Source organism: Neoarius graeffei, chromosome 1, assembly GCF_027579695.1.
Source record: "Neoarius graeffei isolate fNeoGra1 chromosome 1, fNeoGra1.pri, whole genome shotgun sequence".
Taxonomy (NCBI): domain Eukaryota; kingdom Metazoa; phylum Chordata; class Actinopteri; order Siluriformes; family Ariidae; genus Neoarius; species Neoarius graeffei.
This window is the reverse complement of record NC_083569.1, coordinates 41,266,644-41,293,263: the sequence shown is the minus strand read 5'-3', so window position 1 is coordinate 41,293,263 and position 26,620 is coordinate 41,266,644. Positions and strand designations below refer to the sequence as shown.

The 26,620-nt window shown below is 44.5% G+C and overlaps 1 protein-coding gene across 2 annotated transcripts in view; it reads left to right on the top strand.

Moving 5' to 3' along the window:
* Nucleotides 1-26,620, top strand: part of ctnnd2b (catenin (cadherin-associated protein), delta 2b) — a 229,446-nt gene that overhangs the window by 70,363 nt on the left and 132,463 nt on the right. For both annotated transcript variants that reach the window (XM_060932003.1, XM_060931995.1), the window contains exon 3: nucleotides 16,455-16,567. In XM_060932003.1, the coding sequence (XP_060787986.1) occupies nucleotides 16,455-16,567 (113 nt within the window). The remainder of the gene's footprint in view (nucleotides 1-16,454; nucleotides 16,568-26,620) is intronic.

Sequence of the window (26,620 nt, the reverse complement as noted above, 5' to 3'; positions counted from 1 at the left end):
CGCCTTCACTATAAATTTTTCCCCTCGAAAAAGAATGTGGACCGACACTAGAGGGTAGTTGTGAACATCCCCGTGCACACACAACACCTTCACCAATTGTGCTCCCCCCAATGCCTCGTCTTGCACCAGGCTTTGGTGGATTGAGGTCTGATTACAACCAGAATCCACCAACGCCTGATGTGTATCCCCTTGGATACTCACCGGTATGCGATACGCTCCGGCCCGATCGAGGGCGGCTTCTGGCGCGTCGGGGATCCGAACCACCGCGCCCACCTCCATTACCAAGCACTGCTGTTGGAGGTGGCCCGGCTCCCCGCAGCGCCAGCAAACCGGCCCGGGCTTTCTCTCTGCACTAGTGCTCTGGGGCTCACTCACCTGAGGGGGGGAAGAGACAGACACAGAAGGGAGAAACGGGAGGGCACCGCGGGTGCGGCGGGCCGGCTGGGGTGGCGCCAGCCCCCGCCTCCGCGGTGGGGGAATGGGGCAAGGAGGAAACACAGGAGGAAGGGGAGAGAGAGAGGAGAGGAGAGAAGAGGTTGTCTGCTGTCCTGCCATCGGGACAGCCGCTAAATGGTCCTCCGCCAGCTCAATTGCCTGATCCAGCGACGCTGGGCGGTGGCACTGGACCCACTCTGCGGCTCCTGCTGGTAAACGTGCGATGAACTGCTCCAGTACCATCTGGTCGATGATTCCCTCGGTATCGTGGTTGTCGGCCCTAAACCACTGCCAGCAGGCGTCCTGGAGTTGCTGGCCAAATGCGAACGGCCGGCCGACTTCCTCCAAGCGCAAAGTACGGAAGCGCTGATGTTGTTGCTCGGGGGTGCGTCCCACATGCTGGAGGACGGCCCGGCGAAGGTCCGTGTAGGCCAGCCGGTGGTCGGCGGGGAGCTGTAGCGTGGCAAGCTGCGCCTCTCCCGTTAGCAGGGGGAGGAGGCGCGCCGCGCACTGTTCCACCGGCCACCCCGAGGTCTCTGCTACCTGCTCAAAGAGCATGAGGAAGGCCTCGGGGTCGTCCTGCGGGCCCATCTTCATTAGGGTGAGGGGGGAAGGGCCCGCGGCGGTGGAGTTGGTGGACCCCACCGACGCGAGGAGGTGCCGGAATGCCCGACGATCTTCCTGTTGCACCAGCACCAGGGCCTCAAACCGTTGTTCTTGCTCCTTTCAGAGGGCAAGCAGCGCCTGGTGCTGGCTCTGTTGGGCCGTGGTGAGGGCGTGGATCAGGTCTGCGAAAGGGGAGGACTCCATGGGGCTGTCCTCTTCTGTGCTCGTCCCGGGTTTCAGCACCACTGTGACAGTTTGTATGGGTGGGTGGAGCACAGAAGGACAGCAGGCCAGAACTGAGTTCACAAAACTCTTTTTATTGTGACACTTTTCAGCGTTACACCACTCTCCCAGATACTCAGACACACGCACACACATCAGTCGCCTGGTTGGGGAGAGAGCTCCCTCTGCTCTTGTTCTCTCTCCTTAAATAGGGCGCGGTCACTGGGGAAGACACACAAACACATTAATTAACATCAGGTGCAGTGATTCTGCCACTTCCCTTCCATGATTCCGCCCTCCGGTCACAGACCGACGCTTGACCACGCCCCCGCTGCCACACATATCAAATGTTTAAACTGAGGAAATGTATAATTTAAAGAGAAAAATTAGGTGATTTTAAATTTATGACGACAACAACACATCTCAAAAAAGTTGGGACAAGGCCATGCTTACCAATGTGAGACATCCCCTTTTCTCTTTACAACAGTCTGTAAACGTCTGGGGACTGAGGAGACAAGTTGCTCAAGTTTAGGGATAGGAATGTTAACCCATTCTTGTCTAATGTAGGATTCTAGTTGCTCAACTGTCTTAGGTCTTTTTTGTCGTATCTTCTGTTTTATGATGCGCCAAATGTTTTCTATGGGTGAAAGATCTGGACTGCAGGCTGGCCAGTTCAGTACCCGGACCCTTCTTCTACGCAGCCATGATGCTGTAATTGATGCAGCATGTGGTTTGGCATTGTCATGTTGGAAAATGCAAGGTCTTCCCTGAAAGAGACGTCATCTGACCTATTGCCAATTGACCTAATGAGTTGCAATTTAGTCCTCCAGCTGTTCTTTTTTTGTACCTTTAACTTTTCCAGCCTCTTATTGCCCCTGTCCCAACTTTTTTGAGATGTGTTGCTGTCATGAAATTTCAAATGAGCCAATATTTGGCATGAAATTTCAAAATGTCTCACTTTCGACATTTGATATGTTGTCTATGTTCTATTGTGAATACAATATCAGTTTTTGAGATTTGTAAAGGGGCGGCACGGTGGTGTAGTGGTTAGCGCTGTCGCCTCACAGCAAGAAGGTCCTGGGTTCGAGCCCCGTGGCCGGCGAGGGCCTTTCTGTGCGGAGTTTGCATGTTCTCCCCGTGTCCGCGTGGGTTTCCTCCGGGTGCTCCGGTTTCCCCCACAGTCCAAAGATATGCAGGTTAGGTTAACTGGTGACTCTAAATTGACCGTAGGTGTGAATGTGAGTGTGAATGGTTGTCTGTGTCTATGTGTCAGCCCTGTGATGACCTGGCGACTTGTCCAGGGTGTACCCTGCCTTTCGCCCATAGTCAGCTGGGATAGGCTCCAGCTTGCCTGCGACCCTGTAGAAGGATAAAGCGGCTAGAGATAATGAGATGAGATTTGTAAATTATTGCATTCCATTTTTATTTACAATTTGTACTTTGTCCCAACTTTTTTGGAATCGGGGTTGTAGTAAAAGTAGATTTTTGGAGCCTTAATGAATATGTAATTTGTTTCATCTGATATAGGTTTCATACTTTTTGGATCCATATATTATATGTGGAGGGGATCCAGTTTCAACCATCTAATGGTTATACATTTTAATACTGCTGTGAGCAATATATTTAAGAGATATTTCTCAGCCTTCCTGTCCATACCCTGAGGTATTTCTCCCAGTCATGCCACTGTAGGGTTTTGAGGAATATCCTGTTTGAAAACCTCTTTGAGGCCATCAAATATTTCTCTCCAAAATAGACTAAGCTTAGGACACAGCCAGAATATATGAGTGTGATTGGCAATATGTGTTCTGCAGTTCCTCCAGCATGAACTGGGATGTGTTAGGCCCATTTTGGCTGCTATTTCTGGTGTTCTGAAAAACCTACTGATTATTTTCCACTTGAATTCCCTCTGTGTGTTTGAATTTGTGACCAAGTTTGCTTCAATGCACATCTCCTTCCAGGTATCTATTGATATAACCTTGTTCAGTTACGCCTCCCATCTCTGCTTTATCTGTAGGAAATCATATATGTGACGAGTCATGGAATCCACAGACACATGTCGGCCGAAACGAATCCGAGAAAATCACAAAAGAAGCATTAATTAATTAATGCTTCTTTTGCGATTTTCTCGGATTCGTTTCGGCCGACATGTGTCCGTGGATTTCATGACTCGTCACATATGTTCATAGATCAAAAATATATGATATAATTTACTAATTATTTTCTTACCTCCGTTCCCCATTTGTATTTCTATTAGAAACCTTTCTGTGGGGGTCAGTCTTATGAGTTTTTCCCACTCCTTGTATGTTGTCAGAAAAAGTCTTAGCTCTAAGTATCCAAAAAAATCTGTCCTGGGAAAATCAAACTCATTTTTCAACTGTTCAAATGTCTTCAAATTGTCATCCAGGACTAACTGGTGCAGATATGCCAGTCTATGATCTGACCATTTTCTAAACCCAATATCTAAGTTGTTAGGTGTAAAGGTATTCATAAATCCAATGCTTGTTAGTGATGAAATTAGCTTTGGTAGTCCAAAAGCAGTGTTTTATTTCTTGATATCTAATTTTGGGAACAATCACAATAGTTAGCCTCGGCTGTGGATTTTGCCATTGGAGTTTGCTTTTCCCGAAGCTACTATCCCTGGAGACATGTGGACATGCACGGGAGACACAGTGAGACCTTTGAGACAGATGAAAAATCCAAATAACCATCTTTTTATGTTTATAAATGTATTTACTTTAGTTGTGGCCTTAAAAGTTTTATACAAAAAATATGTTTGTGATTTATTTAAGAAACATAGGCTATTATTATCAGTGTGGACAGGAGGGCCAGCCCCCCATTAACACCACCCATAGGTGCAAGAAAGATGCATTGATATGTGTCCTTCCTTTTTATCAAGGTAATTACCTTGCCCAGGACAGAGTCTACCAGGGGGCGAGGTATTGTTTTCAGTCGGGTTTCTTTGTTTCTTTGTTGCTGTTTTTTTTGTTAACGATATTACGGGAAAACAGCTGGATCAATCTTCATGAAACTTTCTGGATAGATGGGCATTGGTCTCAAATAGAACCGCCAACATTTTGAGGGTCATCCGGTCAAGGTCACAGAAAGGTCAAAATCGTTTTTGTTGTGTCTACTGCCTCATATAGAGGCGCTAGCCACTATGTCATCGTGCTGTAAGAATGTAAGAGTGTAACAATCGTGCACTGCACATACATGTGTTCCGATTAAAATGACCGGTGAGTGTATATAATTCAGTTCACCATTTGAAATAAATGGACTAGACTAAAAAAATTGCTTTCAGACATGTTTATGCTTATTAGAGAGGGAAAGTGTGTTCCATTGAGCTCTAGCGCCGGGCCATTTCTGGGAAATAAGAGTTTGGGTCATGGCGACAGCGTGTGTATGTCAGCCTTGGTTCAGAGGTTTCAGTTTCGAAAACTGTAAGAGGTAAGAGGAGAATAATATAAAGTACAGACACTTGGTATATTTTACTTCTGTAAGTTTTAAATTGTTCATTTTTGGATTATGCTTCATTTTTGTGGCTACTGCCTCACAGAGTAAATATATATGCGATATACTGTATGGACATGGGATCAGAAAACAATTTCATTTATAAGCAGTAGCCACATGTACCCATAGGGCACCTTTTTTTTTTTTTCGTGATATCGTCCTTCATATTCATCATAAGTTCTTCCGGGCGAGGTTTGTTTTGCCTGGCAACACTTGTTAGAGAATGTTTTAATTTCACCAAAAATGGTCAAAAACGGCACTTTTTGAGTAAGTTTGTAAATTTTGACCAGGAAAGAAAGGCTAAACAGGCCTGCAATTGAGTATTAAATCTAACACTTTCCAAATAAGGTAATGATAATTGGACAGTGATTAAAAACACTTTCTTTTTGAGCAGCAGATCAATAATGCAGGACTACACATTATTCTTCTTTAGGGTTATTGGGCCTGTTGTATTATGAGGCAAATTTTTCATGTTGTTCGATTTTATTTTATTGACCAGTTAATAATAGCTAATAAAAGCCCTGGGCAAATGAGATTACTTGGACTGTTTTCTTAAATGTTTACACTGCAGTTGTTTAAGTTTCCTATTGCCAAGTTCCCGTAAGTGAGAAGTGAGTCTCAAGGGGTAAAAGTTTGAACATGTCTGCCTTAGTGGATGGGTGTTCATCTCATCCATCCATCCATTATCTGTAGCTGCTTATGCTGTTCTACAGGGTCGCAGGCAAGCTGGAGCCTATCCCAGCTGACTATGGGTGAGAGGCGGGGTACACCCTGGACAAGTCGCCAGGTCATTGCAGGGATGACACATAGACACAGACAACCATTCACACTTACATTCACACCTACGGTCAATTTAGAGCCACCAGTTAACCTAACCTGCATGTCTTTGGACCGTAGGGGAAACCGGAGCACCCGGAGGAAACCCACACAGACACGGGGAGAACATGCAAACTCCACACAGTAGTTGGCCACGGGGCTCGAACCCAGGACCTTCTTGCTGTGAGGCGACAGTGCTAACCACTACACCACCGTGCCGCCCTTATCTCATAAAATCATCATTTTATTACAAGTCAGGACCAGGGACAGATCAGGACTAGACTCATCTTCTCCAGGCTCTGCAATTGAAAATCTCTGGCTTAGCGCTTTCTTTTTTTTTTTTTTTCTTACACCTTAAGGGTCTCATTAGTCTCTTAAGGGTCTTGTTAGTCAGAAAGAACAGTGACAGTAATTGCAATAATTTGTAGCCCGGTGACTAGCCGTCGCCTCTGGACTTCCTGTAAGGAGGCTATATTTACTCAGCTCCTGCCACAGAGAGCCCTGCTATTGTAGGCCACTGAGGAGTAACAGGCACTCAGCATCCAAACAGAAAGAGAACTGTGGAACAGAGTGCTGCTGGGGGGAAAGCTCTCTCTCTCTCTCTCTCTCTCTCTGCCACTCTGAAGAGCTTTTCAGTTGCTCCCCCAGTGTGGCTCTTCAGAGTCAGACTGAGTGCAAATGGCGTCAGGAAGGGGGCGGGCGATGTTAGCTCTAGTGGGCGGGCCTTTTGGAAGGCAGCGTTGCATAAATAATACAAAGGGGTACGAAATTGTCTGTTGCCATGGCGACCTTTGTGCCCGAGCGAGCGCGCTGCACGTCCTCTCTCTCTCTGTCTCTCACACACCGCTGGGCGGGGCGGGTCTGGGCGGGGCTGTGGGCGGGGCGGGGCGGGGCGGGGCCGGTGTGCAGTAGCGGTGTGTGCTCGCTTGTGTGCTGCTTCGCGCTGCTTATTTCTCCTCACGCGCGGACTGGGTGAAGCAGCGCGCGCAGGTAAGCGCTTCTGTTCCATTGGCTCGGCGGAAGCAGCAGGTGCTCACGCGCGCTGTTTGTTGTACCAGCTGTACTGGGGGGGGGGGAGGGAGGGAATAATAATAATAATAATGAAGAGAACCAGCTAGCTAGCATAACAGAGAGCGCGGAAATCAGGTTCCTCATCCAGAGCACCGCGAGCTGGACTCGAACTGTATGAGCACGCCAGTGGTTTTGGTGGTAACTCGGTGGTGTAGGTTTGCTCCATCCCAGTTCCGCAGCGGTGTGTGTGTGTGAGAGAGACAGTGAGTGTGTGTGTGTATAGAGACCTCTTGTTCAACAAGTTGAATGGACATTTCTGTAGCCCTCAACTGGGCTCCTGCCCAAAAGAGCAGGTGATGAATTCTCGAGCACTCTTAAGCTGCAGAGAGAGAGAGAGAGAGAAAAACAGAGAGAGAGAGAAACAGATGGATAGAGAAAGAGAGATGAGAAACAGATGGATAGAGAGAGATACAGAGAGAGAAACAGATGGATAGAGAGATGGATAGAGAGAGAAACAGACGGATAGAGAGATGGATAGAGATACAGAGAGAGAAACAGATGGATAGAGAGAGATGGATAGAGAGAGAGAAACAGATGGATAGAGAGATACAGAGAGAGAAACAGATGGATAGAGAGAGAGAAACAAATGGATAGACAGAGAGAGATGGACAGAGAGAGAGAGAAACAGAGAAAAAACAGATGGATAGAGAGAGAGAAACAGATAGAGAGAGAGATGGACAGAGACATACAGAGAGAGAAACAGATGGATAGAGAGAGAGAAACAAATGGATGGACAGAGAGAGAAACAGATGGATAGATAGAGAGAAACAAAAAACAGATGGATAGAGAGAGATACAGAGAGAGAGAGAAACTGATAGAGAGAGAGATGGACAGAGACATACAGAGAGAGAAACAGATGGATAGAGAGAGAGAAGCAGAGAGAAACAGATGATAGAGAGAGACAGAGCAAGAGAGAAACAGATGGATAGATAGAGAGATGGATACAGAGAGAGAAACAGATAAAGAGAGAGAGATGGATAGAGGGGGATACAGAGATGGAGAGAGAAACGGAGATACAGGCAGAGAGAAACGGAGATGGAGAGAGAGAAACAGATACAGGCAGTGAGAAACAGATAGATACTGTAGATAGATAGATAGATAGATAGATAGATAGATAGATAGATGATGGGTGGATGTGTTCAATCCCATATTCTAGTTGTATTTGCAGCCAAATCTGTTGCATCCTGCTATAGTCTGTTTTACTAGCAGTGTAACCTGTTTTTCTTTGTTGTCTTTTACAGTTGATCAATAGTTATTAGTTACAGTGGTGCTTGAAAGTTTGTGAACCCTTTAGAATTTTCTATATTTCTGCATAAATATGACCTAAAACATCATCAGATTTTCACACAAGTCTGAAAAGTAGATAAAGAGAACCCAGGTAAACAAATGAGACAACGGGGGTGTCGTGGCTAAGGTGCCATACCATAAATCCGGGGGCCTGGGTTCGATTCCGACCTGAGGTCATTTCCCGATCCCTCCCCGTCTCTCTCCCGCTCATTTCCTGTCTCTATACTGTCCTATCCAATAAAGGTGAAAAAAGCCCAAAAATAAAAATCTTTAAAAAAAAAAATGAGACAAAAACATTATACTTGGTCATTTATTTATTGAGGAAAAGGATCCAATATTACATATCTGTGAGTGGCAAAAGTATGTGAACCTCTAGGATTAGCAGTTAATTTGAAGGTGAAATTCGAGTCAGGTGTTTTCAATCAATGGGATGACAATCAGGTGTGAGTGGGCACCCTGTTTTATTTAAAGAACAGGGATCTATCAAAGTCTGATCTTCACAACACGTTTGTGGAAGTCTATCATGGCACGAACAAAGGAGATTTCTGAGGAGCTCAGAAAAAGCATTGTTGATGCACATCAGGCTGGAAAAGGTTACAAAACCATCTCTAAAGAGTTTGGACTCCACCAATCCACAGTCAGACAGATTGTGTACAAATGGAGGAAATTCAAGACCATTGTTACCCTCCCCAGGAGTGGTCGACCAACTAAGATCGCTCCAAGAGCAAGGCGTGTAATAGTCGGCAAGGTCACAAAGGACCCCAGGGTAACTTCTAAGCAACTGAAGGCCTCTCTCACATTGGCTAATGTTAATGTTCATGAGTCCACCATCAGGAGAACACTGAACAACAATGGTGTGCATGGCAGGGTTGCAAGGAGAAAGCCACTGCTCTCCAAAAATAACATTGCTGCTCGTTTGCAGTTTGCTAAAGATCACGTGGACAAGCCAGAAGGCTATTGGAAAAATGTTTTGTGGACGGATGAGACCAAAATAGAACTTTTTGGTTTAAATGAGAAGCGTTATGTTTGGAGAAAGGAAAACACTGCATTCCAGCATAAGAACCTTATCCCATCTGTGAAACATGGCGGTGGTAGTATCATGGTTTTGGCCTGTTTTGCTGCATCTGGGCCAGGACGGCTTGCCATCATTGATGGAACAATGAATTCTGAATTATACCAGCGAATTCTAAAGGAAAATGTCAGGACATCTGTCCATGAACTGAATCTCAAGGGAAGGTGGGTCATGCAGCAAGACAACGACCTGAAGCACACAAGTTGTTCTACCAAAGAATGGTTAAAGAAGAATAAAGTGAATGTTTTGGAATGGCCAAGTCAAAGTCCTGACCTTAATCCAATGGAAATGTTGTGGAAGGACCTGAAGCGAGCAGTTCATGTGAGGAAACCCACCAACATCCCAGAGTTGAAGCTGTTCTGTACGGAGGAACGGGCTAAAATTCCTCCAAGCCGGTGTGCAGGACTGATCAACAGTTACCGCAGACGTTTAGTTGCAGTTATTGCTGCACAAGGGGCAAAGGTTCACATACTTTTGCCACTCACAGATATGTAATATTGGATCATTTTCCTCAATAAATAAATGACCAAGTATAATATTTTTGTCTCATTTGTTTAACTGGGTTCTCGTTATCTACTTTGAGGACTTGTGTGAAAATCTGATGATGTTTTAGATCATATTTATACAGAAATATAGAAAATTCTAAAGGGTTCACAAACTTTCAAGCACCACTGTAGCTTTATACATAAACCTGTACTTCTTTCTCTTTTTTTCCCCCCAATTGTTAAACTAAACTGCGGGGGAGGGGGTTGACCTTGTGGCAAAATGAACTCATTTCATCCCTACTTCTTCACCCCTCTCCTTCTGCATTCCTCTTTCCCTGCTTTCTCATTTTCCCTCCTTCCCACCCCTCTCTCTCTCTCTCTCTCTCTCTCTCACTGGAGATTAGAGAATGGAAAGTAACGTCAATAATAATCAAACAACATTAACAATCATAAAGAAATAAAATACTCCCAGAGAGATAACCAAAAAAAAAAAAAAGGTTCTACTGTTCCTAATATTGTGGCAGGCAGATGCACCCTGTTCAGCTGAAACGCTGCTGTCTGTCATTTCTCCTAACAGGATGGTCAGGTTGTACATGTTGAGAAACGGGAGATTTGAGAGCGTGTGATCTGAAATTTCTCAAAATACATTTCATGCAAGGGTTTAAATTTGATATACTCTAAACACACTCTGTGCACTGGATTTTCACAGAGCTTACTATAAAGAGGCACACTGGGATTTCAGTCTCTGATTTGGCATTGACAGCTTTGTCATTAAATATTGTGGTGCATATCTAATTAAGAAGGCAGAGGGGAAATGCTGAGTGCTGACATGGCCATCTGAGCTTTTTTTTTCATTACAAAGCAGAACTCTTCCATTACATTGAGTCCAAACAATTTTTATATCAAGTTTTTAATGCAGGTGGCCACTTAGTAGTACATACTCTCTGAATAAAATGGTTAAGTCAGGAACTTGTCTTTGTCCTGTTGTCTTTTTGAACAGTGTGTGTAGCTTCCATGAATGGATCTAGAACCTGCTTAGGAAGCTAAGAACCCTTAACTATCCAGAGACCCACCAAATAACTTTTTATTTTTTTCCTAAAAGTGCAGTATATGGGTGGCACGGTGGTGTAGTGGTTAGCGCTGTCGCCTCACAATAAGAAGGTCCTGGGTTTGAGCCCCGTGGCCGGCGAGGGCCTTTCTGTGTGGAGTTTGCATGTTCTCCCCGTGTCCGCGTGGGTTTCCTCCGGGTGCTCCGGTTTCCCCCACAGTCCAAAGACATGCAGGTTAGGTTAACTGGTGACTCTAAATTGACCGTAGGTGTGAATGTGAGTGTGAATGGTTGTCTGTGTCTATGTGTCAGCCCTGTGATGACCTGGCGACTTGTCCAGGGTGTACCCCGCCTTTCGCCTGTAGTCAGCTGGGATAGGCTCCAGCTTGCCTGCGACCCTGTAGAAGGATAAAGCGGCTAGAGATGATGAGATGAGATGAGTGCAGTATATTAAATTCTATTTATTTTGATAGCTTACCCCATCACACACCAGGGAAGACGAAGGTGATCATGTGCTGCCTCCAAACTGCTGCTCATGCAGCGTTAGGGGGCATCGTAAGTCAAGTCAAGTTTATTTGTGTATCGCTTTTAACGATAAGCATTGTCACAAAGCAGCTTTACAGAATTTGAACGACTTAAAATATGAGCTAATTTTATCCCTAATCTATCCCCAACGAGCAAGCCTGTGGCGACGGTGGCAAGGAAAAACTCGCTCAGACGACATGAGGAAGAAACCTCGAGAGGAACCAGACTCAAAAGGGAACCCATCCTCATCCGGGCAACAACAGACAACATGACTAGAACATTAACAGTTTTAACATAAAGTCAGCTTCATTGATGCTATAAACCCCCACCGACAGAAACCCGAGCGCAAAACGGTTCACGACAACCGCAGCCCCAAAGTCAGCAAGTCAACCGCAGTCCCCAGCCACAAAAGCACCACTGCAAGAGTCCAGAGCGTCCTCCAGGCGCGACCCCCAACTGTCCACATGGGGCCGTCCTCCACAGGAGCGATGCGATGAGACTCCAACCAGACACAGGGCACCAGGATGGATCAGGCAGGTCCGAGGAGCAGAAGAGGTCAGCATCTCGATACCAAGACTGACATGTAACTCAGAGGGACAGATTTTTTTTTTGGGGGGGGGGAGAGAGAACACAGGTTGTTAGGTATGCCCAATGTCACCTGAATAAGTAGGAGCAGTATACATATTGCACTGAGTGCAAGCAGGGACTCCGGCAACTAACTACGATCGCATAACTAAAAGGGGAGAGCCAGAAGGTAACACAGGCATGAGGGAGCCCCGGGACATAAAGCAGCAGCCACTACACCGTCAACAAACTCAAGTGAGCAAGCGAGTGGGGGACTGACAGCATCCATACATCCCAGTTTACCAAAACACTCTGTCTGAGAACCCTCCAGATCTACTCCTTTACCTCATAAACACCATTAACACAAGGCTCGACTAAACAGATATGTTTTCAGCCTCGACTTAAACACTGAGACTGTGTCTGATTCCTGAACACACTCGGAGGAAGGTGCTATCCACCTACCTCCACATCCATGAGCTCATAGATACTCATGATTATCTAGCATCACTGTAATTGCAGTGTAATAACACTGTCGCCTCACAGCAAGAAGTTTCCGGGTTCGAACCTCCCAGCCGAGTGGGGCCTTTCTGTGTAGAGTTTGCATGTTCTCCACGTGTCTGCGTGGGTTTCCTCCGGGTGCTCCGGTTTCCCCCACGGTCCAAAGACATGCAGTTAGGTTAACTGGCTACTCTACATTGTCCATAGGTGTGAACACGTGTGATTGGTTGTTCCCCAAACCCGGAAATGGGAGGGTTGTGGCAGAAAGGGCATCTGGTGTAAAACTATGCTCCAATTAATATGACATGGATCAGTAGGGTTCACATGGCACCAACCCCACACACATAAGTGTGACAAGCTGGAAGAAGTGAGTGAGAGACATTATGACACCCCTCTTTCCCTGAGAGCATGGACAATTTTGCTTTCTTGAGCTCCCGGCCATGGATGGTCGTGGCATCATGTGGATTTGGACTAGCGATCTCCGGGTGATCGGGCAAACGCTTTTCTTTTGCACCACTCAATTATAAGATACAAAAAGTGATACAGTGTACCATTGTGTACTCCAGTTTCTTTTAAAGGAGAACTGAAGTCATTTTTAAACTTGCTTTATTCCTTAATTAACATGTTATTCAATTACGTTTTCGGTTTTAGTAACCTTATATCGTGACTTGTATTGGCAGCTAATTGCAATTAAATATTACACTTTTCGGCCTATTCGGTTTTTAGCCATGTTGAATTTAGTTCGTTTGGTCCACGGCAGGCGTCGCTTATCCCATACATGTCAACCCCTACGGATTTCCCATATAGAGATCTTGCAGTCACGTGACCGGAAAGTACACAGCCGCCATTTTGTCGGTAAAAAACACCGTTGAATACTGCTGCACTCGTGTACAAAATGGATAAATTTCAACCGACGGACTACACGGCTCATTTTTCTAATGAACAGATAACAGTAGGGTTTTCCAGAAGAAAAGGCAGAAGTAGAACCAGAATGAAGTAGAAGGCGGAAATATGGCGTTTGACCGACAAGATGGCGTCTGTTACAATCTGGATCGGCTGTGACGTCACATGCAAGATCTCTATTCCCTACGGATTTTGGCATTTTAAAAATGGTACGGGCGTAGTGGTATTCAACTACGGATTTTTCTACATTTTCACCTTAAAATTATTTTGATTTATTACCATCAAAAAAAGGGCGGCACGGTGGTGTAGTGGTTAGCGCTGTCGCCTCACAGCAAGAAGGTCCTGGGTTCGAGCCCCGGGGCTGGCGAGGGCCTTTCTGTGTGGAGTTTGCATGTTCTCCCTGTGTCCGCGTGGGTTTCCTCCGGGTGCTCCGGTTTCCCCCACAGTCCAAAGACATGCAGGTAGGGATGTCCCGATCAGGTTTTTTTGCCCTCCGATCCGATACCGATCATTTGATTTTGAGTATCTGCCGATACCGAGTCCCGATCCGATACTTCTTATAATCCATAAAAAATAAAGACGAGGAAAGAAACGGATCCAGGATGTTCCTCATTTTTTATTTAACACCTTATTTTAACATTCAACAACTCCGTTAGCAAACAGAGCACTTATGTGAGGCAGTTTGAACAATAAATAACAAATTTTAAAAAATAACCTTAAAATACCTGGCAGGAATGTAAACAAATAAAAAAAATAAAGTGCCACAGTGCCGGTAATTTGCTTTTAAGAACGCATCTCACAGTGGTGTACAGTAATTTCAATTAAGGAAATGAACGTTTTTCTTGATGAAAACAAGCATTTCTACCCTTTCAGGTTTGCGCCCGTTTCTTTTGTCATCCAACGAAAAAAAAAATGATCTCATGCTTTGCTTTCCGCTTCAAACTGCTTCCGTGTTCAACTTTGCCGGCAACAGGCAGCCAATAACCAATAGCGTCTCCGCTACAAAGTGATGTCATGCCGCACGCGTTGATGTTGCTGTGTTGAGACAAGAGGTCTGGTCACACTCTGTGCCAACGCATAGCTATTGATGTGTTAAAAATGAGAATATATTATATAGATATATATCCGATCCCTGATCGGGAGGCAATGCCCGATTCCGATCGAGTCTGAAACCATGTGATCGGGCCCGATTTCCGATCACGTGATCGGATCGGGACATCCCTACATGCAGGTTAGGTTAACTGGTGACTCTAAATTGAGCGTAGGTGTGAATGTGAGTGTGAATGGTTGTCTGTGTCTATGTGTCAGCCCTGTGATGACCTGGCGACTTGTCCAGGGTGTACCCCGCCTTTCGCCCGTAGTCAGCTGGGATAGGCTCCAGCTTGCCTGCGACCCTGTAGAAGGATAAAGCGGCTACAGATAATGAGATGAGACCATCAAAAAAATCATCATGAAATACGAAAATGCATGGGAGCCGCCATTTTCTACATTTAGAATTACTCAACCGGTACTTCCGCTAGTACCAACAAGCCATTCCGAATGTCTGAGCATGCGCAATTGTGATTTTCCTGCACACCGAGCGGGAAATAACAGCACATGTAGCGTAACAATAGACAGGTCAAGATGTCGGCACCACCAAAGAAAAAACTCAAAACATCTAAAACTGGAGGTCGCTTTCTTCCCGAATGGACAGAAACATTCAATGGAATAATTATCGCTTCCAAAATGGGTGCTGAGTATGTCAACTGCACAATTTGTTGTAGAGACGTGAAAGTGTTTGCCTCTGGAATTTACGACGTGAGGGAACGCATGAAATCTCAAATGCATGTGAAGAATGCAAACCAGAAAAAGAGACAGCCGTCAATTAATTTCTTCACGCAAAAGCCAACAAAGGTTGTATCTGACATTGGGTATTAGGTAAGATCTGATACATTTTTATTATGCATGAAGTATTACTATGAATTTGGTATGGAAATTATGGATTTCTTTACCAGAGAGTACAGGTGAGAGCCGTGAGGGGTTGACATGTATGTTATCCGCGCGATCTTCACGAGACTTGTACGAGACTTCGAAACGTGAAGTGTCAGCCAGGCCACAACTAGGTGCAAAACACGTGCTCGGCATCTTGTGTCACATTTGTTTCACCAAATGAACTGCTTTCCAAACGAAATATTGCACAAAAACAAGTTAAAATGACGATCACTGCCTACTTTTTTCAAACTTTCCTGATCGCTATCAAAACAAACAAAACTTCCGGCTTGATCACATCAGCATTCGAAAGAGGGCGCGCGCGTCTTTTGACGACGTTGGCAGATGCTGGTGACTTTGATTTCCGCTGTACGTTTTACTTCCGTCCTACGATGTCTCGCACAGGTCTCAACGAATCTCGTTTACGGCCATTGCTTTGACATACGGACTGATATATTACAGAGCGTATTTCACCACTCATAACTTCTATAGCAGCGACAGAATAGCTGTCGGAAATGCATTCTGATATTTAATAAAATGAGATAAATAGAATTTTGATAATAAAAAATTTGCCTTCAGTTTGCCTTTAAGAAAACAATTTACAGTATAGTCTGTTACAGCTCTGTGTCTCTGTTACCCCTTTTCCACCAAATCAGTTCCAGGGCTGGTTCGGGGCCAGTGCTGGTGCTGGTTCACAACTCGTTCAACTTGTGAGCCAGCTGAGAACCAGTTTGCTTTTCCATAGCTCGGGGTGCTAAGAGAAGCCATGTCATTACGTTGCTGTATACATCAGTTACGTCGTTGTATATGTCATTACATCGCTGTAAGCATCAGTTACGTCGCTACGTTTGCGTAAACCTTGGCGCGAATATTGAAGCAAAAACAATGCGGAAGAAGCAGCAGCAACAACAACAACAATAATAATAATAATAATGGATGACTTCGCGTTTGTACAGCTGCTGCTTCTCGTCGCTTAAAAATGACGATCTTTCGCGGTCTTGTTATTGTTGTTGGTTTTAACAACTCCGCCCCCGCTGACGTAAGCGGTTCTTTCTTCTGGCCCAGCAGAGAGTTGGTGCTAGCCTGGAACCGGTTTTTCTGGCCCCAGAGCCAGTTCTTTGTCAGTGGAAACAGAAAACCCGGTTCCAAACTAAGCACTGGCCCCGAACCAGCCCTGGAACTGCTTTGGTGGAAAAGGGGCACGTGTTTTGGTTTTAATTCATGTCATTTTACTTGGGTTTTTTTTTTTTACTTTTTGGAAAAGTTACAGCATAACCATTTAAGATGAACACACAAACAAGTCAGCAATGAATTACTGTCCCTATAAGCACTCGAAATTCTGCACAAACACACAAATTTGATGAAGTGATGATTATTATATTTGAAGCTGTGCACACTCTATGTACATTCTGAGTGTTTGTGTCTGGGTTTGTTTTTTGCCATGCAGGAGCTGCAGTTTGAGAGACTGACCAGAGAGCTGGAAGCCGAGCGGCAGATAGTGGCCACCCAGTTGGAGCGATGCAAACTGGGATCCGAGACTGGGAGTGTGAGCAGCATCAGGTGGGTTAACAGAAGTATGCTGAACTTATCCAGAACCGTGACTCTAACCCAAGGACATATGCTGCGTTCATGTGCTATGGGAATTATGGTAAATACCAAACGCCGACATGGAAAGCACACATGAACGCCCCCTCTTGTGGTATTTTCCACTGGGCAACTCGTAGAAAATTTTGATACACGAGTTGCCGAGATGAGCTGAACTTTAACCTTTTCAACATGGCGGCGAGCGGTACAAGACACTTGAATGTTAAGCATTGTACGCTACTAAAGGTTTTTTTACTAGTACTAGTGGGTAGTTTTTGGTGTCTATGCAATGTTGCGTCATTAACAAATGTAAAGGCCCGGTCCCACTGGCCGATGGACACAAAACGTATGCAAAAAGGACACAGCGGACGAGCAAAATTTCAGGGGTGGCTCTATCCGTTTTCATCCGCTCCAGAAATGGACAAAATTGGCGAAAACAGAACGGAAAAGAACGGACGTGGGTAGTATATAGCGGGGATGTTAAACGCATGTTCATAGGAAGCCTAGCGGATGGAAGTGGATGACAGCTCCGAAGGGGTTACCAGTGATAACTGAGAAGCGGACGCATAGCAGAAAGAGCGGATGCATAGCGGGTGAAAGGGATGCATCACGTACGCCTAACGGAAACAAAGGGGATGTTGCGCGGATGTATATTGGATGCAGACCGTTCACTGCGCTAGGTGTCCTTCTACATACTCTAGACATACTCCAGACATCCTAAATATACGAGATACATCCCAGATATAAACGCTTTGTCCGTTTTGAATACTTTATATACGAGATGCATACGCTTACATCCTTTCTATTTCCGTGCTACTAACGATGAATAGACGTTTCATGTACCTTATCTTTCCTCCCTCTTTCCGTTTTCAGCTGCAGCGGATGTGAGTTGCGAGGATGCCCAGAGGATGCAGAGAGGATACAGCAGACGTTTAACGGATGATAACGGACATAGAACGTTTGTTGCTCGTATATGTCGCGGATTTACATCGTACACGGCGGAAAGTTCATCCGTTCTAAAAGTTTTGTGCAGCTCAAAACATTTTGCGCGGATGAAATCACAGTGGACGGATGCTCGATGGATAGAGCGTATGAAGCACGTATGCAATGAGTACACAATGGATGCATAGCGTTTTCCAACGGATGGCAAAGATTTTTTTACGTTTTACATCCTCTTTGCATCCATAAGTGCAGTGGGACCGGGCCTTAATATAATACGTTAGAAATCTGTTTCCTTTAAAAATGTGTTGTTATGGTTTGTTTTTACCTATCCAGAGCAGACGCTATTGCTAACGATAGCTAACTAACTATTGCTAACTCGCAGTCCGCGTCCTTTGTCAACAACAAAAGCATGTGAACACAACACACTAGTAAATACCACTTCCCAACTGGAAAATATCATCTTCCCATAGCACATGAACGCAGCAATAGCCTCCTGAACTTCCTCTGACCCACACACTGTGTATATTACACCAATCAGTCCTGTCTAAACACTGCTAATACAATGTATTGACTAGTTGTCAGTGGAGTCTTTACTTTGCACTACACAGAAGCTAATAGTGCAAAACAATGTGTGTGTGTGTCCTCTGTGACACTTAAAACACTTTTACAAAGAAGGGCTTCTGTTCCAAAAACTAATTAGTGTTTCCGAGTAGTCTTTGCCTCTTTTGCAGTGTAGGCACCGAGTTATATTGTTCAACGTTCCTCAAAAAGATGCTGACAAGATCTGATTCAGCCCCAGAACAAGATTTAGTTCTTCAGAGGAAACGTTAATCAGTCTTTTGCGATGCAAGTCACTAAATTGTATTTTAGCAGAAGTCACAAGTAATCAACGTGATAACCTGAATAGATTGAAGAGTCTTTTTGCCTATTTATAAAAGCACATTTGCTCCACGTGTGTGTCAAGTTTAATATTATAACACTTCATTTCTATAAAGGAACATATCTGAGACAAACGTAGACTGTTTCTCTGGAGTTTGGTTGCACGCTTTTATATGACAGCTGTGAATTTACTGAAGTGCTGTTTTCATTTGAGTTCAAGTTCACATTTTGAGAAAGCATGTTTTTGAGCCAAGATTACTGCACAGTCTCATCATTTAAGTTGCCATAAGGGTAATGTTTGAATCCCATGTTTACACCAAGGCCCTGTTTAGATTTTAGGTAGACATTGATGAATTGTCTTTATGCTTAGCGAATCATGCAAGATTGCTTGACGAACGGCTCTAAACCACAAGCAAGCTGGCTTTATGCAAATACGTTCATTCAGTAGCCACAGATATGGTTTAAAATTCCCATCAGCTTTCACTAGGGACATTGTAATGTGCTATATTTTCATGTCCCACCGTCAGAATCAGCAACATACTTGACCTTATAAGCTGAAATGATAAAATGGCATTTAATGGCCTTATTAGAGAGCAGGTAGTTGCATAAGGTAATTTTAAAGCTTGAATTTTTTTCAGTTATTTTCAAGTCTATGTTGGTAAGCTTAAAAATGATAGAATATTATGGTAGGAAAATATTTATGATCCCTTTGCCTCATTTTACCTCTCATCCTATAAGGATACAGTGGGGCAAAAAAGTATTTAGTCAGTCACCAATTGTGCAAGTTCTCCCACTTAAAAAGATGAGAGAGGCCTGTAATTTTCATCATAGGTACACTTCAACTAAGAGAGACAGAATGAGAAAAGAAAATCACATTGTATGATTTTTAAAGAATTTATTTGCAAATTCTGGTGGAAAATAAGTATTTGGTCAATAACAAAAGTTCACCTCAATACTTTGTTATATACCCTTTGTTGGCAATGACAGAGGTCAAACGTTTTCTGTAAGTCTTCACAAGGTTTTCACACACTGTTGCTGGTGTTTTGGCCCATTCCTCCATGCAGATCTCCTCTAGAGCAGTGATGTTTTGGGGCTGTCGCTGGGCAACACGGACTTTCAACTCCCTCCAAAGATTTTCTATGGGGTTGAGATCTGGAGACTGGCTAGGCCACTCCAGGACCTTGAAATGCTTCTTACGAAGCCACTCCTTCGTTGCCCGGGCGGTGTGTTTGGGATCATTGTCATGCTGAAAGACCCAGCCACGTTTCATCTTCAATGCCCTTGCTGATGGAAGGAGGTTTTCACTCAAAATCTCACAATACATGGCCCCATTCATTCTTTCCTTTACACGGATCAGTCGTCCTGGTCCCTTTGCAGAAAAACAGCCCCAAAGCATGATGTTTCCACCCCCATGCTTCACAGTAGGTATGGTGTTCTTTGGATGCAACTCGGCATTCTTTCTCCTCCAAAACACGACAAGTTGAGTTTTTACCAAAAAGTTCTACGTATTTTGGTTTCATCTGACCATATGACATTCTCCCAATCCTCTTCTGGATCATCCAAATGCTCTCTAGCAAACTTCAGACGGGCCTGGACATGTACTGGCTTAAGCAGGGGGACACGTCTGGCACTGCAGGATTTGAGTCCCTGGCGGCGTAGTGTGTTACTGATGGTAGCCTTTGTTACTTTGGTCCCAGCTCTCTGCAGGTCATTCACTAGGTCCCCCCGTGTGGTTCTGGGATTTTTGCTTACCGTTCTTGTGATCATTTTGACCCCACGGGGTGAGATCTTGCGTGGAGCCCCAGATCGAGGGAGATTAACAGTGGTCTTGTATGTCTTCCATTTTCTAATAATTGCTCCCACAGTTGATTTCTTCACACCAAGCTGCTTACCTATTGCAGATTCAGTCTTCCCAGCCTGGTGCAGGTCTACAATTTTGTTTCTGGTGTCCTTTGACAGCTCTTTGGTCTTGGCCATAGTGGAGTTTGGAGTGTGACTGTTAGAGGTTGTGGACAGGTGTCTTTTATACTGATAACGAGTTCAAACAGGTGCCATTAATACAGGTAACGAGTGGAGGACAGAGGAGCCTCTTAAAGAAGAAGTTACAGGTCTGTGAGAGCCAGAAATCTTGCTTGTTTGTAGGTGACCAAATACTTCTTTTACCGAGGAATTTACCATTTAATTCATTAAAAATCCTACAATGTGATTTTCTGGATTCTTTCCCCCCATTCTGTCTCTCATAGTTGAAGTGTACTTATGATGAAAATTACAGGCCTCTCTCATCTTTTTAAGTGGGAGAACTTGCACAATTGGTGGCTGACTAAATACTTTTTTGCCCCACTGTACATATTGTATTTTGACACATCTATTCTAGTACTTTTTATGTACTTATTTATTTATTTTTAACTTGGCAAATCACAACCTTGCAGCAAATCTTAAATTCCAGTGGCTTAAGATGAGGAGCTGAGAATGAAGCTGGCAGCTATATCGTAAAAATACTTTTTATGATATTGGGAAAGAGGCACTTTAAGAACGTCACATTGGCTCATTTAATTAGTTTGGGGGGGGCGCAAAAATGACAAGTTAGCTATCAGGTTTCTGCTGTGAGGAAATAAAAAAAAAACTAATATAAAAAACAAAGTTTTCAGTTTTTGATCAGTCAATTATTATCGGATTCTGCAGCTCTCAGAGTTGGAGGTCCCAAATATCCACTTGTGAAAGCAAGGCCTTCGACTTTCTGCTAAATGCTTTCTGTTGAGCCTCATCCTGCCGTGTGGAGCTGTCTCACTAAATAGTGTCTGCCCAGCACAGTGAGGGTGTATTAAGCCAAAGCTGTTAGACTGCTTTGCTGCCAGATATGTCCAACAGGCTCTTGTGAGCTCACATATTCTGCCTCTGTGAAAACACAGCACTCAGGGCTGAGGACGCTCAGGTTGACAGGAACAAGATGATTATAATATCTGATGCAGTATCTGTATGTTCAGGATTTTTAAAGAATAAAGTCCCTCTCATGCCAGGACCTGGTCTTCCCAGGCAGTCTTCCATCCTAGTACTAACCAGGTCCTTAAGGCACATCAGGTGGCACCAATCTCCATTTCTATAGCCCTCAGCTTCTCGCCTATTACATTACATTACACGGCATTTAGCAGACACTCTTATCCAGAGCAATGTACAACGAGTGCAAAATTCAGGTACACGAAGTGCTGAACTTCTAGACAAGTAAGTTCAAGTGCCAACTAAACAAGTGACAACAATACCTAGTGAAATATTCTGTTGAAATACCAATACTCAAACAGCCAAGGAAACAAACCAAGCATACAGTGTCTTACAAAAGTATTAATCCCCCCGGTGTTTGTCCTGTTTTGTCACATTACAAGCTGGAATTAAAATGGATTTTTGGAGGGTTTGATAGGTATTCACCCCCTTTCGTATGAAACCCCTAAATAAGAGCTGCTCCAACCAATTCACTTCATAAGTCACATAATTAGTTGATTAAGATCCACCTGTGTGCAATCAAAGCGTCACATGATCTGTCACATGATATCTGTATAAAGCAACCTGTTCTGGAAGGACCCTGACTCTGCAACACTACTAAGCAAGCAACATGAAAACCAAGGAGCCTCCAAACAGGTCAGAGACAAAGTTGTGGAGAAGTATAGATCAGGGTTGGGTTATTAAAAAAATCTCAAACTTTGAATATCCCAGGGAGCACCATTAAATCCATTATAGCACAATGGAAAGAATATGGCACCACTACAACCCTGACAAGACAAGACCACCCACCAAAACTCACAGACCGGGCAAGGAGGGCATTAATCAGAGATGCAACAAAAACACCAAAGACAACACTGAAGGAGCTGCAAAGATCCACAGCAGAGATGGGAGTATCTGTCCATAGGACCACTTTAAGCCACAGAGTGGGGCTTTATGGAAGAGTGGCTGGAAAAAAAACATCGCTTTTGAAAATATGTTTGGAGTTTGCCCAACAGCATGTGGCAGACTCCCCAAACACATGGAAGAAGATTCTCTGGTCAAATGAGACTAAAATTTATCTTTTTGGCCATCGTGGGAAATGCCATGTGTGGCGCAAACCTATCACCCTGAGAACACCATTCCTACAGTGAAGCATGGTGGTGGCAGCATCATGCTGTGGGGATGTTTTTCATCTGCAGGAACAGAAAAGCTGGTCAGGATTGAAGGAAATATGGATGGCACTAAATACATAGCAGTTCTGGAGGAAAACCTGTTTGAGTTGGCCAGAGGTTTGAGACTGGGACGAAGGTTCACATTCCAGCAGGACAATGACCCTAAACATACTGCTAAAACTACATTGGAGTGAGTTAAAGGGAAACATTTAAATGTCTTGGAATGGCCTAATCAAAGCCCAGACCTCAATCCAATTGAGAATCTGTGGCATAACTTGAAGATTGCTGTACACCAACACAACCCATCTAACTTGAAGGAGTTGGAGCAGTTTCGCCTTGAGGAATGGGCAAAAATCCCAGTAGCTAGATGTGCTAAGCTAATAGAGACACACCCCAAGAGACTTGCAGCTGTAATTGCAGCAAAAGGTGGCTCTACAAAGTATTGACTTTAGGGGGTGAATACCTATGCACACTCCAGATTTCTATTTTTCATCTTAATTATTGTTTGTGTCACCCACTGTAAAACATTTCAACCTCGTTTAGTTATGTCCACTTACTTTTTCTCTTTAACTCAATGAGCTCTGAAAGTGTTTTAATTTGAACTAATCTGTGCAAGTTTTCAAAGGATAGACTTAAATTACTTAGTTGTCTTGACTAATCGAGACTTTTTCTGAGTTGAAACAAAGATAATCATCAAATTGAGTTAACTTGCATTTTCAAGGCAGCAGGTGAACGTGCATTTCCAAGTTAAACCAATTTGAAATGTTTTACAGTGCAATAAAACAACAATTTTCACCTTTAAAGTGGCAAGCATGTTGTGTAAATCAAATGGTGCTAAACCACCCCCCACCCCTCAAAATTCATTTTAATTCCAGCTTGTAATGCGACAAAACAGGACAAACACCAAGAGGGATGAATACTTTTGCAAGACGCTATACTAAATAGAGAACTCCAATGGCTAACCCCAGGCTAGACAGTACACAGCCTGGGTTGGTCTAGACTGAAATGCAGTGAGCAGGGAAGAAGGGGAGAGGTGCAGCCTGAAGTGATGAGTCTTCAGCCTGTGCTTGAAGGTGGTCAGGGAGTCAGCAGTTCTGACTTCAATGGGAAGGTCATTCCACCAACGGGAAACCAGGACAGACAGCAGTCTTGAGCGGGCTGGGCAGGAACAGAGAGGAGGAGGAGGGGCCAGGCAACCAGTAGTAGCGGAACATAGGGATCTGGCTGGCATGTAAGGGTGGAACAGACACTGGAGGTATGCTGTCCCTAACCCCTTGACAGCTAGCACCAATGTCTTAAATTTCATATGAGCTGCAACAGGTAGCCAGTGCAGTTCGGCAAGCAGAGGGGTGACATGGGAAGAATGAGGGAGGTTGTAGACCAGGCGGGCTGCAGCGTTCTGGATGAGCTGCAGGGGTCTGATGGCAGAAGCTGGAAGGCCAGCAAGGAGCGAGTTGCAGTAGTCCAAGCGGGAGAGGATCAGCGCTTGGACCAGGAGCTGAGTAGAGTAGGTGGTGAGAAAAGGGCGAATCCTTTGGATGTTGTAGAGGAGGAATCTACACGTCTGGGTCACTGCAGCGATATTCGCTGAGGAGGAGAGTTTTTCATCGAACACGATCCGCAGGTTCTTCGCACTGGGTGAAGGTGACCTAAAGAGATGTACCCCAGGGAGATGATGATGTCCATAGCTATACATAGCTAGTATTGCAGTGGAGGGGCCAGTCTTCTGGTAACCATGAGAGTATGACTCCCTTTTCGCATCTGTATTGTGGCGTGCCTCACCAGATGGCACTATTTTTGTGATGGTCTTTAGTATGAATCAACTACAAGTAGAACTCACGATCTCCCAATTGCGAGGTGGGCACTAGGCCAGCTTTCAGTTTTCAAAAATAAAGATTTAACTTTGAATGTGTTCTTGACTGGGGGCGGCATGGTGGTGTAGTGGTTAGCACTGTCGCCTCACTGCAAGAAGGTGCTGGGTTTGAGCCCAGCAGCCGACGAGAACCTTTCTGTGTGGAGTTTGCATGTTCTCCCCGTATCTGTGTGGGTTTCCTCCGGGTGCTCCAGTTTCCCCCACAGTCCAAAGACATGCAGGTTAGGTTAACTGGTGACTCTAAATTGACCGTAGGTGTGAATGTGAGTGTGAATTGTTGTTTGTCTCTATGTGTCAGCCCTGTGATGACCTGGTGACTTGTCCAGGGTGTACCCCGCCTCTCGCCCATAGTCAGCTGGGATAGGCTCCAGCTTGCCTGCGACCCTGTACAGGATAAGCGGCTACAGATAATGGATGGATGTGTTTTTGGCTTGCTGCAGGTAGGAGTCTACACAAAAAGTTCATATTAGTGAGCTTAAGTTAGGTGTTATTAAATTGTACAGTGTCCTTGAGTATCTTGAAAGGTGCTTATTAGGGCTGTAACAATACACCTAACTCACGATTCGATTCGTATCGCGATTTTTGACCCACGATTCGATACGCCCATGATTTTTTTTAAAATGTTTTTTTAAAGTAGTAAATTTGACTTATTAACATTTACTTACTTACATTAACTATTTAATAACAAATAATTCAGACCACTGCAGAGAATGAGTAATATGTATGCAAAAATGAACAAATGTATATCCAAAGATTGTTTTATTTCTCAAAATAATACTGTTGAGCCGGAAGCTCTGTTTTTTTCGGTTCTGAAAAAGTCATTTTTCCAAATCGTGTAAATCCGTTAAGATTTTTTTTGGGGGGGGGCTCTCTCACTGTCTCACTCTCATAGGGCCAATGATTTTCTGTGATCGCAGAAAACAGATGGAAATTACGGAATTTTTATGGTGAAACATTGCTCGCGTGTCAAAATGTAACTGCCGCAGAAGGCTTCCGCCCAAGCAGACATGCCTTCAGTGTTGCCAGATATTGCTAATGTTTTCCACCCCAAAATATGTTCAAAACCAGCCAAAAAGCACCTAAACCTGCCCAATCTGGCAACACTGCATGCCTTTCCGGTCAAGTGATTGTGATTGGCTTGTGGCACACCTAGCCAGCCAATGAGCTGCTTGTTTACAGATTCGCTCCCCGCGTCGCAACCAGAATGGCGACGGCTTAAAAGAAATGAATGCTCTGCCAGTGGCGAGTGTGGACGTTGCGTGACTCGCAGAAGATTGTCGCAGGTCGGCGAAAAAACGACTTACTAATAGATATAAAAAATAAAAGTAATTTAAGTAAGTTTAAAATGTAATTTAAATAAAAAGTAAAGTATTCATAAATTGAAGTTTGGAAGTGCCTCTGTTTTTGGGCTGAGGAGAAGTTTGAAAGGGTGTACTGCGATTCGGCCTTCTTGTATCGCGATACGGATCATGGCTCTGCGTATCGCGATTTCGATTTCGATACGCATATCGTTACAGCCCTAGTGCTTATAAATAAAATTTATTATATCCATCCATTACTGCTTATCCTGTACAGGGTCGCAGGCAAGCTGGAGCCTATCCCAGCTGACTATGGGCGAAAGGCGGGGTACACCCAGAGGAAACCCACGCGGACACGGGGAGAACATGCAAACTCCGCACAGAAAGGCCACCGTCGTCCACTGGGCTCAAACCCGACAGTGCTAGCCACTACACCACCATGCGGCCTATTATTATTATTATTATTATTCCATCCATCCATTATCTCTAGCCGCTTTATCCTGTTCTACAGGGTCGCAGGCAAGCTTGAGCCTGTCCCAGCTGACTATGGGCGAAAGGCAGGGTACACCCTGGACAAGTTGCCAGGTCATCGCAGGGCTGACATAGAGACAAACAGCCATTCACACTCACATTCACACCTACGGTCAATTTAGAGCCACCAGGTAGCCTAACCTGCATGTCTTTGGACTGTGGGGGAAACCGGAGCACCCGGAGGAAACCCACGCGGACACGGGGAGAACATGCAAACTCCACACAGAAAGGCCCCCGTCAGCCGCTGGGCTCGAACCCAACAGTGGTAACCACTACACCACTGTGCCGCTTATTATTATTATTACTATTATCTCATCTCATCTCATCTCATTATCTCTAGCCGCTTTATCCTGTTCTAAAG